The sequence below is a fragment of the Giraffa tippelskirchi genome, chromosome 1 (genome assembly GCF_054371585.1).
Source record: "Giraffa tippelskirchi isolate mGirTip1 chromosome 1, T2T-mGirTip1v1.2.pri, whole genome shotgun sequence".
Lineage (NCBI taxonomy): Eukaryota > Metazoa > Chordata > Mammalia > Artiodactyla > Giraffidae > Giraffa > Giraffa tippelskirchi.
In genome coordinates this window covers 142,803,623-142,817,231 of record NC_137275.1, presented here as the reverse complement: position 1 = coordinate 142,817,231, position 13,609 = coordinate 142,803,623, and the positions used below count along the sequence as shown (strand labels likewise).

The following is a 13,609-nucleotide window of genomic DNA, read 5'->3' as shown; positions in this document are numbered from 1 at the left end:
GAAATCCCTGGGTGGCTGTCCACTAGTACATGGGGCCTTTGGGTGGCTGTCCCTGATGAATGGGCGCTGCCCAGAGAGCTGGAGAACAATGGCCTCAGCTAGCTCTGCTATTGTATCAAAGTGAGCCTTTTGTAATGTTTTAAGCCAGCTTTCTGGAAGGAATTGGTATTTCTCTTGTGCCTTTGCCATATAAATGATCTACCTGGGCTCTCTGATACTAGTGGTCTGTGATCTCTAAGAGTAAGGAGGAAAAGGAGCTTAGGTAAACTCGGTAGAAATAATTATGTTTGGGTAATGTCTATCTAAAATAGTCTCCCCAGATTTTGGTGACTTGAAACTGAGTTAAGAGAATTCGTTGACTTTCTGTGCCCTATGCTTAGTTGTATCACACTCTTGGAGACCCCACGGGCTACAGCCCTCCAGCTTCCTCTGTCCATGGGGATTCCCCAGACAAGAATACTGGAGTAGGTTGCCGGGCCCTCCTCCTGGGATCTTCGCAACCCAGGTCTCCTGCATTGTAGGCAGATTCTTTAGCGACCGAACCACCAGGGAAGCCCAAGAATACTGGAGTGGGGAGTTGGTCTCTCCCTTCTCCAGGGGATCTTCCTGACCCAGGAATCGAATTGGAGTCTCCTGCTCCGCAGGCGCGTTCTTTATCAGCTGAGCTACCGGGGAAGCCCCGCAGGCAGCTTAGGAAGGATGTATAATATTATTTATCTTTCCAGCATCATTTGTACCTAAAGCTTCCCGTGTGAGGACATTCTTTTCCTTTACCTCTCCTTGCAGTCTTTAGTATAACCGAAATAAAACAATACTGTTTACATAAACAGTATTCTCTGTAATACTGAGTGCTTCAATGCCGTAGGAACTGCATTTGGTTTATTCACATGTATTCCTTGGTGACAATTACACAGTCTGTCACTCGGGTACTCAATTTATATGTATAATATGAATGGAATGAATGAGTAAATAAATGTAACCACCCACTCTTTAATAAAGTTTTAAAATGGGGTTTGGATTTCACTTTTTGAGTGAAGAAACTCATTTTCTTTGATTTAATAAATATAACAAAGCACAAATGTAATCACATGAAATGGTAAAGATGCTTTAGAAATTTTAATATGATGTACAGATGAAATGTAATTTTATAAATTTCTGAACATTTTAAGTATGTTAAATGCAAGGAGGAATAAATAAATCAGCAACAGATAACCTCAGGGCAGGCATCACTTAAGGACTCATGCCCCTACAGCTGAATACTTTTATATCTACTTGCTTATTACTACTGACAAAGTATCAACTAAAGTAATTCAATGAATTTGGTGGCTAAAGCAGAAATCAGAGTCTTCTGAAATGAGCACAGGTGAGTGTACGAGGCTGATGTGGCATCTTGGTCGGTGAGAGTCATCTCAAGGTGACTTCAGAGCTCCACCCAGGTTTCTTATCCTTTTCTGCAAGATGGATGACGAAGAGAGGGCTCTCATCATCTCCACCCTGACGATTTCCCAGGCGCACTCGCTGTATTCCTTCTGTTTCAGGTAGTCACGGATTCCCTGGAAGTACCTCATCACGGCCAGCACGGGGCCCATCCTTCCCTGGTCAGAGGCATCCTCTCCCTTCACCAGGCCCGGGCAAGCATCCAGGTCCTCCAGCTGTTGCATGAGTCCAGCGCGGAGCTGGTCCCGGATGGCCGTGTTCCAGGCAGCAGGGGAGTGCTCTGTCTGTAAGAGGTTGAAGCACTGCTTGAGCATCTCGTGGAGGACAGAGAGGGCCTGGTCCTTCTGGAACTGGCCGCGCTCCAGCATCTCCTGGGGAAGACCGAAGTCTTTTCTGTCCTGCAGACAGGAGCGAGGGGAGAGTCTGCTCATTTGCCGCAGGAGCCTGAGGTTCTGCCTGCCAACCGACACATGGTTCCAAGGCCGGTTACAGCCCAGAGATCCTCCAGGGCTGCAGCTGACCAGCACCAGGGCCATCAGTAGAGAGACCGCGAAAGCCATGGGGAAGATGAGGCTGCTGCTGGCCTGCCTGAGACGGCGTCTGGGTGAACCTTGAGGTAGGGTGTCTGATGACAATCTTTCTAGCAAGGCTTTTAAGTAGGGAAGACGGTACTCATTGTCCGAAAATTTCTCCCTCACTTCCTCATTGTGCTTTCATTTAGATATTACCTATTTGACCTAGAAAATGTAGTCAATCTACACTCTGAAGTTTTACAGTAGAAGTTTAATTTTCCCAATAAACTTTGGATTTGTCAATGAACATGTGTATCAGTTAGATGAGATACTAAATAAAGGCTGAAGTTATGCAATAATACGAAGACTTATAGACATGTACATAGTTATTATGTACAGATTTAAGTATAATAATAAACATTCCTTCTGTTTGTATTTTGTCAGGAACATAAGTTTTCCTTGATCCTTAACTGCATTTTTCCCTCCTTATCTTACACGTAGGAATTCAGTCACTCAGGCCATATTGATATCTGTATTTTGTTTTCTGTCTCACCCAGGATAAGCTTGTAATTAGGAGTGAGTGAACGACTCAGATGTTTCTGTTCTTTTGAGGACATTCATTCAGGTTCCTGAGATTACATTTCACTGGGGCCACAGGGTCATGAGGAGGGGAGTATTTCCTGCCTAATCAGTAAACCAGGATGACACAGTCATCACGAGTTGCCAGCCCTCCAGGGTGCTCAGGAAGGGGACATACACCTGTGGGCGAACAGCTACCAAGTTGCAGCTACTCCCTACGGTGAGCCCAAGGCAACTCAGGATGTGATAAAATGCAAGATGCAAGAAAATGCAAGGAAAAATGCCCCAGGAGAGCTGAGATGCATGAAAGGAACGTGTTCAGTGAGCCCAGACACTTGCCTCTTCCCATACATGGGGAAAATGCTAAATTCCTTAACTTGAGATAGCTGGTTTTCTTTAATTCACAAAAACGCTTTGATGTTCAGACTACATCCCCGTTCTTGCAAATTCCTGTACAACCTGACGCTTCCCTTCACCTCCTTGGAGCAATTCTCTCAAGGTGAATTGAGAAACTGCCTCCCGAATTCCCTCCAAATAAAGTATAACGCTCATCTTTTAGGTTGTCACTATTTTTCTCTTTTTTGAATTAACTGATTTATTTTATTTGGAGGCTTATTACTTTACAATATTGCAGTGGTTTTTGCCATACATTGACGTGAATCACCCGTGGGTGTACATGTGTCCCCCATCCTGAACTCCCCTCCCACCTGCCTCCCTGTCCCATCCCTCAGCGCGGTCCCGGTGCACCAGCCCTGAGCGCCTGTCGCATTCATCCAACCTGGACTGGCCATCTACTTCACATACGGTAATATACATATTTCAATGCTAGTCTCTCAAATCATCCCACCCTCACCTTCTCCCACAGAGTCCAAAAGTCTGTTCTTTACCTCTGTGTCTCTTCTGCTGTCGCGCATATAGAGTCATTGTTACCTTCTTTCTAAACTCCATATATATGCATTAATATACTACATTAGTGTTTTTCTTTCTGACTTACTTCCCTCTGTATAATAGGCTCAAGATCAACAGTCAGGAACAATATACGAGACATCAGGGTTTCTTTCAACCAGCTTTTTATGGTCGATCTCTAGTCTTCCACGGGCTGTGCCGATACCCCCACCAGGAATCCTGCTTCTTTTCTGGTGCATGTAGGTCTGAAGATTCTCATTAACTGTCTTTCCAGTACCACCTCATTCACAAGGTGGTTATCACCTCTAGTAGCACATCTCCTCTGGAATGACGGTGTCCTCAGCCCAAAGTCTCTGGGCCTCCCCCATGAGGGCAGGCTAACCACATCCTGAGAACTTCAGAATTCTACTGTGGAGGGGCTTGTCTCCTTGTTTGCAAAGTCATTCATCTTCCAGCATCCCCACCCTCTCCCGTGCAGTGTTTGTGTGAAGGAGGGGAGTTCTCAGCGATGACTTCCTCTTCTTCCGATCCATGTCGCCAGCTATCAAGTGTCAGCAGCCCTGAGATGCTGAGATCTGAAGTGTGGAGACCTAAGTAAGTGGTGGCATTATCCAATTGCAATTGTTACACCTTTAGGAGACAATTTTTATTTTGCCACGACAGCTTTTGTTGCTCAATTCTTTTACGTAAAGTGTTCAAGATTTGTTCTGCTCAGAATTTCTGAGTTGGGTATAGGTGACTCAGTGATGGTGTTCTGTATTAGTAAAAGCTTATGTCACAGAAATCAGTCACCTTCAGGTGTTCGTTCAGTCTACATACTTCCGTTGGGCTGACTTGTCGATCCATCTCTGTGCTGTGCTCAGAATGCAGAGCAGTGAGGCCCAGGCTGTGTCAGGGAGAAATAGCCTCGGTTCTCTACTTACTCATGATGTTTTGTTTTAAATTTAAAGAACAGCAAAAGAAAAAAAAAAATTGAAGAACTTATTTTTTGCCTTTTGATTTACTGGCCAGTTTGTCTCTCCTACTGCGTTCCTTTCCGTTTCATCCTAGGGTTAATACAGAAGGAAGGGAAAGAATGGCAGAGGGGCATCACCATATTTTCTGTGATTTTCAAGACTAGAGATTTCTTTTGTTTCTCATTTCAGCTTTCCCGGAAGGCAAAACTTGATAGTTGTTTGTGGACAAAAATAAATCAAATATAATTTTGAATGTCATGAATGAGAATATAGACAACTGTCCTTTCTGCTGACAGTATGGCAAAGTGTAAGTTGAAGAAAGGTCAACCAAAAAACGGAAGGAATCATAATATTTGAAAGTTGTCAAACAGTCTCAAAGACAGCCACGTGCACGTGCTAAGTCGCTTCAGTCATGTCTGACTCTTTGTGACCCTGTGGACAGGCTCCCCTGTCCGTGGGATTCTCCAGGCAAGAATACCTGAGTGGGTTGCTATTTTCTCCTCCAGCGAATCATCCCGACCCAGGAATTAAACCGTGGTCTCTTATGTCTCCTGGATTGACACGCAAGTTCTTTACCACTGGTGTCACCTGGGAAGCCTCCACAAAGACAGCCAGGTGAGACCAAAAATTGAAGATGTAGTCTTGCCCCCAAAAGGGGCCCCAAAGTGTTGAAGGAAGAAAGAAAAGGAACAAAACTTAGTTAAGAAACAAATTGGACAGCCCTCTCATTTGTCAGTTGGAGAGAAGCAAACTAAAGACAAGCCTGTACACTGAGGCAGAAACTGGACAGATCTAGGCTAAACTGAAGCCCTTCCCCACTCTCTGAGCAAACACTCGTGCACACATGCACACACACCCACCCACACGCACGCACACACACATGGATACATCCTGGTTAATTCCTGAATTACGATTGGATTACCTCAATAGTTCTCGAGTCTACCCAAATAGGCACACCCCAGGCTATTGGTTGGCAACAGTTGTATTCTCTGAGCTCCCTCTATTTGTGGCTGTGTTCTGTCTTACTCCTGAGTCAAGGTGGAAGGGATGCAAGTGCGGTGATTCTTCAAAGGGAATAATAAATCTAAAGGAAGGCTTTAAACAGGGAAGACAGTACTCATTGTCAGAAATTTTCTCTCTCACATCCATTATGTGTTTTCATTTAGACATTTTCTATTTGACCCAGAAAATGTAATTAACCTATACTTTTAATTTGTATAATAAGTGTTTTGTTTTCCCACTAAACTTTTGATGTATCACTCCAAATGGGTATCAGATAAATGAGAAACAAATTAAAGGCTGAGGTTATGTAGGGATGTAGAGACTTATACACATGTACATACTTCTGTGCACATTTTAATATATATAAAGATTCCTTTTCTTTGTGTCAGGAACAAAATCTTTCCTTGATTCTGGACTGCATTTTTTCTCTCCTTATCTTATACATACGAGGTCACAGTCCCTCAGGCCCTACAGGTTTCTGTATTTTATTTTCTGTTTTAATCGGAGCAGAGGCTTGTAATTGTTAGTGCATGAGCTAATCGGTTGTTTCTGCTCTTTTGAGAACATTCATTCAGGTTCCTGAGGTTACATTTCACTGGGACCACAGGCCACGAGGAACAAACTGTTTTCTACCATATCCGTAAAGCAGGATGACACAGTCATCAGAGTTTCCAGCCCTCCAGGGTGCTCAGGAAGGAGGAATATACCTCTGGTCTGACAGCTGTCAGATTGCAGCCACTCCCTAATGTGAGCCCAAGGGAACTCGGGATGGGGAAAAATGCAAGGCGCACGGCCCCAGGATAGCCAAGATGCATGAAAAGAATGATTTCAGTGAGCCCCGACTCTTGCATCCTGCCATGCATAGCAAAGTGCTAAATTCCGTAACTTGAGATACCGGGTTTTCTCCGAGTCACCAAAATATTTTGAGGTTCGGACTACCTTCCCTCTCTTGCAAACTTCTGTGGAACCTGGCTCCTCCCCCCACGTCCTTGGAGCACTTCTCTCAGGGTGACTTGAAATACTGTCTCCTGAATTCCCACCAAATAAAACTTAACTCTCAGCTTTTAGGTTGTGACTTTTCTCTTCAAGTTGACAGTCAGGAATAATATCCGAGACATCGCTATTCTTTTCACCATTTTTTTTTTTTTACAGTAGATGTATAGTCCTCTACAAGCTGTGCCAGTACCCAACCAAACACAACATAACTCTCAACTTTTAGGTTCTGACTTTTTTCTTCATGTTGACAGTCAAGAATAATATACTAGACATCACCATTTCTTTCCACTGTTTTTTGTTTTTTTAACGGTAGATCTATAGTCCTCTATAGGCTGTGCCAATACCCCCACCAGGAATCCTGGTTCTTTGTGGTGCACTTAAGTGTGAAGATTCTAAACCAAGATAATTCATTGTATTTCCAACACTGCCTCACTCACAAGGTAGTTTTCACCTCTAATAGCACTTTTCGTCTGGAATGACAGTGTCCTCAGCCCAAACTCTCTGGGACTCACTCGTGAGGGCAGGCTTACCACTTTGAGACGTTGAGGATTTTACTGTGGAGGGGCTTGTCCCTTTGTTTGCAAAATCATTCATCTTCCAGAATCCCCACCCTCTCCCTGCAGTGTTTTTGTGGAGGACTGGAGTTCTCAGTGCTGACCTCCTCTTCTGCCCTGTGTCCCACGTTATCAAGGGTCAGCAGCCATAAGACGCTGAGAGCTACAGTGTGTTTTTGTCTACGAGTGTGTGTGTTAGTCGCTCAGTGGTGTCCGATTCTTTGCGACCCCGTTGACTGTAGCCCGCCAGACTCCTGTGTCCATTGGATTTTCCAGGCAAGAATACTCCATAGGTGGAGGCATTATGCAAGTGCAATTGTTTCACCTTTACTAGACAATGCTTAGTTTGCCACTACAGCTTTTATCATTCAAACTTTTTACTTAAACTGTTGAACATATGTTTTGCTCAGAATGTCTGAGTTGGCTATAGGGAATTCAGTGATGGTGTTATATATCATTATAAGCTTATATCACAGAAATCGGTGACCTTTAGTTGTTCATTCAGTGCATACTTGGGTTGGGCCGCAATGTCTATCCATGTATATTTCGTGCTGAGACTGCGGAGCCATGAGGCCGGGCTGTGTCAGGGAGAAATAGCCTCGTTTCTTTACCTACTCATGATGTTTCGTTTTAAATTTAAATCACAACAAAAGACTTAGGAACTTATATTCTCTATAGTGATTTGCTGGTTGAAGTTTGTCTCTCTCCTCCTGGGTTTCGTGCCATCTCATCCTAGGGTTAAGACAAAGGGAAATAAAAGAATGCCAGAGGGGCTTCACCTCATTTTCTGTGATTGTCAAGACTTGAGATATTTTGTTTCTCATTGCAACTTTCCTAGAAAGCAAAACCGTAGTTGTTTGTGGGCAAACATAAAACATATGTATATCTGAACGTCATGAAAGTGAAGAAGATAAGTGACATTTCTGCTGACAAAATGGCAAAGTGTAAGTTAAATCTCAAAAAAGCTCAGCCAAACAGTGGAAGAATCATAATATCTGAAGAATGTTAAACAGTCACAAAGACAGGCATGTGTGCGTGCTAAGTCGCTTCAGTCACGCCTGACTCTTGGGACCCAGTGGACAGGCACCCTTGTCCATGGGATTCTCCAGGCAATAACAGTGGAGTGGGTTGCCATTTCCTCCTCCAGGCCATCTTCCCGACCCAGGGAGTAAACCCAGATCTCTTATGTCTCCTGCAGTGGCAGGTGTGTTGTTTAGCACCGGTGCCCCCTGGGACGCCCCCACAAAGAGAGCCAGATGAGTCCAAAAATTATCCACGTGGTCTTGCCCCCAAAAGTGTCCCCAGAGTGTTAAGGCAGAAAGAAAAAAACCCCAAACTTACTTAACACACAGGAGAAGGAAATGACAACCCACTCCAGTTTTCTTGCCTGGAGAATGCCAGGGACCGGGAGCCTGGCGGGTACACTCCAGTGCAGATCAGTCACTCAGACATGTCTGACTCTTGCGACCCCATGGACCGCAGCATGCCAGGCCTCCCGGTCCATCACCAACTCCTGGGGTTTACTCAAACTCATGTCCATTGAGTCGGTGATGCCATCCAGCCACCTCATCCTCAGTCGTCCCCTTCTCCTCCCGCCTTCAATCTTTCCCAGCCTCAGGATGTTTTCCAAGGAGTCAGTTCTTCCCATCAGGTAGCCAAAGTATTGGAGTTTCAGCTTCAGCATCAGTCCTTCCAATGAATATTGAGGACTGACTTCTTTTAGGATGGACCGGTTGGATCTCCTTGCAGTCCAAGGGACTCTCAAGAGTCTTCTCCAACACCACAGTTCAAAAGCATCAATTCTTCGGCGCTCAGCTTTCTCCATGGTCCGACTCTCACGATCATATGTGACCACTGGAAAAAACATAGACTTGATTGGATGGACCTTTGTTGGCATAGTGATGTCTCTGGTTTTTAATATGCTGTCGAGGTTGGTGGCTAAGTGACAAATGTGGTCCACTGGAGAAGGGAATGGCAAAGCACTTCAGTATTCTTGCCTTGAGAACCCCATGAACAGTATGAAAAGGGTACAGACCCCGGAGTCGCAAACGAGTACTACTCAACGGAGCAACTGACGTGTATTTAACCTCCAAGTTAGAGATCCCTGAGAATGTCAGTTCCTAGGCAGATTGATAAGAAGTCTGGGGTCCCCAAGGACGTGAGAGGGGTCTGGGGCTCTCCAGGAGGACATAGGGTTCTGGAGTTCTCAAGGAGGAGAAATAAACAAACTTGTTTTTCTACATTGCTTTGTCTTAGTCAATAGAGCAATGTATCTGGCTCGAGGACATGTTTGTCCTTACCAAGAACCTGCTGACTTATCCTAAGATTATATTAGGGGAGTGGGTCTGGTAAGATCTTTCTATTGTTAGTTCTAATCCCGTTATCTTAAAATGTATATTGTGGGAGTGGGTCTAGTATGATCTGTGAACCTTGAGACATTCTTTTGATTTATTGTAATAACCAATTAAAAAGAATATAGCTTCCTTGCTAAGGCTAGCGAGTGGGGCACTTTTGTCCTCCTTCTGATGCCTATGCCAGAAGCTTCCTCTGTCGCTTTTTATACTTGAATAAAACCCTGCTATACAAAAGCTCTTGGGTGATCAAGGCTGGTCCCCGGGCCCCAAGCTCAATCTTCTTCGGAGATCAGGAATCCGACATCCTCTGCTGCAAGCTATCAGCCCGCTCATCCATTAACTGGAGAGAAGCAATCTAAAGATGATGTCTGTAACCTGAAGCAGAGATTTGAGAGATCTAGTCTATATTGAACCCTTCTCTGCTACTTGATCAGTAAACCCATACACGCACTCTCTCTCTCTCTCTCTCTCTCTTCCTGGTTAACCTCCTCGATGACGGTATTCCATTACCTTAATCGTTCTCAATTCTACCCAAGTAGGTACACCCCAGGTTATTGGTTGGCAACAATTGGATGCCCTGAAATCCCCTTATTTGCGTCTGTGTTCTCTCTTACAGGCTTCCCTGATGGTTCGGACGGTAAAAACATCTGCCTACCATGCAGGAGACCCCGGTTCGATACCTGGGTTGGGAAGATCCCCTGGAGAAGGAAACGGCAACCCACTCCAGTACTCTTGCCTGGAAAATCCCATGGACAGAGGATCCTGCTAGGCTACGGTCCATGGGGTCGCAGGAGTTGGACACGACTGAGTGACTTCACTCTCTCTCTTACTGCTGAGTCCAAGTGGAAGGGATGCAAGTGCAGTTATTATTCAAAGGGACATGGAGAATTTCCCCCTGAAGTCTGGTTCAGAACGGACAACGTATGCTTTAGGAAAGAGTTAATGCACCTTCAAACAGGAGCTATTTCCTCCGATTTCCCTTGTATTTCCCTACCCAGAATGCCATGGTCAAGGCACCAAGGATGTTAAAGTATGTAAAGCAAATGATGAATCTGTAACCTTGGCCAGTTGAGCAGCCTGAAAGTGAGAAACATATCCTGACCTTTCTTTCCACACAACTTCCTTAGCCCAAGACATGTCCTGCCTGAAGCTGGGAGTATTTTCCCTCTCTAAAATACAAAAGCTAAGGAAGCAGGCTTTTTCAAGTTATTGGTGTCCGTTCTTTCCAGGAAAGATCCTCCTTGAGGTCTGAAGAAAATGCTAAAGGAAGAAGACAGACCTCTGCTTAGAAGAGCAAGAAGCCTGCTCTCCAGACGTGGTCAATGTCCTAGTCCATCTTGGCCAGTAAGTGGCACGCTTCCTCCGTAATTATTTTAGTAGCCTCTAGAGGAAAATGGATCTTGCTTCCTAGTCCATTTTGGCCATGGCTGTTGTCACAATATTGTAAGAAGGACATTCTCTCATTCCCAAAAATAGTCATCACAAGCAAATAACGTCTTACATAAAAGTTTCTGAAGAACCTAGAACTTTGACTCAGACTTTTAATTGGTGGCTTTGCACTCTTAGGGCTTCCCTTGTGGCTCAGAGAGTATAAAGAATCTGGCTGCAATGATGGGAGACCCAGGTTTGCTCCCTGCGTGGGGAAGATCTCCTGGAGAAGGAAATGGCCATCCACTCCAGTATTCTGCCTGGAGAATCCGATGGACAGAGGAGCCTGGTGGACTATGTTTCATGGGGTGGCAAAGAGTCGGCACGACTGAGTGACTACGCTTTGCAATCTTAAGGGGAAATGGGTAGCCAGAATCCCAAAGAAACAGGAAAGAGCTGTATGAATGGCTGGTGCAGGGGAAGGAGGAGTGAATCTTGAGAGCATACTGGGAATTGCTACAATGTGAGGAAGTATAGGCAGAATTTGTTTTATCCCATTTCACAGATAATTGCATTTTTTACAAATTGAAGGTTGGTGACAAGCCCACGTCAAGCAAGTCTATCAATGCCATTTTCCAATAGCCTTGGCACATTCCATGTCTCTGTGTCATACTGCAGTAATTCTCAGGATATTTCAAACTTTCACTGGCAAAACAATCTGAAGGTCCAGATGATCACTGGTGATTTTTAGCAATAGTGGAATGTTCTAATTAAGGTATATTACCGTCAGGCCACTCAGGATAGCTCTTCTCTTACTCTCGGTAGATCCCCTGCCCCACCAGTACAGCCTAGGCCTATGACTTGCTTTTCTCTGTACTTGTCTGAGGCCCCAGAGTTGATCTTTTGTATCAAAGGGGTGGTGAGGGGCGTGTCCCTCAACTGCTTTCCATGAAAATTAAAGAGCCCGCCTGATCTCACTCCCACTATGATTAGCCATCTCCTCCCTCACCCCCCACCCCCTCCTTCCCCATTCCCCACTTCCCTACCCTCTACTCCCCACCCCGCCATTGCTCTCAGAATGAAGCCTGTCACCATGTGTGAATACTTCCCACCACCCGTGCACCACCCATGGTGGGGTGTTGCTCCAGGACCTTGCTTCACACGTGTGAGTGCCTCCCATCCCTTAAGCCATCCATGCCTCTGTTCTTGACGGCAGATTCTTCCTTTGGTCTCGAAGCTGGGCAAACAAAGGTCTTGTAAGCCTGCAGGGCACAACCCAACAATTGGTGGCAGCCAGGAGATGACAGAAACTCCTGTGAGTGTCAAGATACAGGATGAGGAATGGAAAGTTATTGGGGGCATCCACTAGAATGTGGGTCCCAAGAGTCTCTGGGTGATCCTTGAGGTGGCTGTCCGCTAACCCAGGGGGCCCCAAAGTTGCTGTCTGTAATCCCAAAGTTGTAGGGTATTCCTGAGGTGGCCGTCTGCTACCATATGGTGCCCCAGAATTGCAGGGGGAATCCCAGAAGCAACAGGGAAATCCCTGGGTGGCTGTCCACTAGTACATGGGGCCTTTGGGTGGCTGTCCCTGATGAATGGGCGCTGCCCAGAGAGCTGGAGAACAATGGCCTCAGCTAGCTCTGCTATTGTATCAAAGTGAGCCTTTTGTAATGTTTTAAGCCAGCTTTCTGGAAGGAATTGGTATTTCTCTTGTGCCTTTGCCATATAAATGATCTACCTGGGCTCTCTGATACTAGTGGTCTGTGATCTCTAAGAGTAAGGAGGAAAAGGAGCTTAGGTAAACTCGGTAGAAATAATTATGTTTGGGTAATGTCTATCTAAAATAGTCTCCCCAGATTTTGGTGACTTGAAACTGAGTTAAGAGAATTCGTTGACTTTCTGTGCCCTATGCTTAGTTGTATCACACTCTTGGAGACCCCACGGGCTACAGCCCTCCAGCTTCCTCTGTCCATGGGGATTCCCCAGACAAGAATACTGGAGTAGGTTGCCGGGCCCTCCTCCTGGGATCTTCGCAACCCAGGTCTCCTGCATTGTAGGCAGATTCTTTAGCGACCGAACCACCAGGGAAGCCCAAGAATACTGGAGTGGGGAGTTGGTCTCTCCCTTCTCCAGGGGATCTTCCTGACCCAGGAATCGAATTGGAGTCTCCTGCTCCGCAGGCGTGTTCTTTATCAGCTGAGCTACCGGGGAAGCCCCGCAGGCAGCTTAGGAAGGATGTATAATATTATTTATCTTTCCAGCATCATTTGTACCTAAAGCTTCCCGTGTGAGGACATTCTTTTCCTTTACCTCTCCTTGCAGTCTTTAGTATAACCGAAATAAAACAATACTGTTTACATAAACAGTATTCTCTGTAATACTGAGTGCTTCAATGCCGTAGGAACTGCATTTGGTTTATTCACATGTATTCCTTGGTGACAATTACACAGTCTGTCACTCGGGTACTCAATTTATATGTATAATATGAATGGAATGAATGAGTAAATAAATGTAACCACCCACTCTTTAATAAAGTTTTAAAATGGGGTTTGGATTTCACTTTTTGAGTGAAGAAACTCATTTTCTTTGATTTAATAAATATAACAAAGCACAAATGTAATCACATGAAATGGTAAAGATGCTTTAGAAATTTTAATATGATGTACAGATGAAATGTAATTTTATAAATTTCTGAACATTTTAAGTATGTTAAATGCAAGGAGGAATAAATAAATCAGCAACAGATAACCTCAGGGCAGGCATCACTTAAGGACTCATGCCCCTACAGCTGAATACTTTTATATCTACTTGCTTATTACTACTGACAAAGTATCAACTAAAGTAATTCAATGAATTTGGTGGCTAAAGCAGAAATCAGAGTCTTCTGAAATGAGCACAGGTGAGTGTACGAGGCTGATGTGGCATCTTGGTCGGTGAGAGTCATC

At 44.9% G+C, this 13,609-nt stretch overlaps 1 protein-coding gene across 1 annotated transcript; it reads right to left on the bottom strand.

Moving 5' to 3' along the window:
* Positions 1-1,409: 1,409 nt before the first annotated feature.
* Positions 1,410-1,997, bottom strand: LOC145541262 (interferon tau-like). Its single transcript, XM_081577682.1, has one exon. The coding sequence runs from the start codon at positions 1,995-1,997 to the stop codon at positions 1,410-1,412; it is 588 nt and encodes a 195-aa protein (XP_081433808.1).
* Between the last annotated feature and the right edge of the window lie 11,612 nt (positions 1,998-13,609).

Excerpts from the sequence above, each read along its gene's own strand:
- LOC145541262 (XM_081577682.1), bottom strand. The coding sequence starts at position 1,997 with ATGGCTTTCGCGGTCTCTCTACTGATGGCCCTGGTGCTGGTCAGCTGC.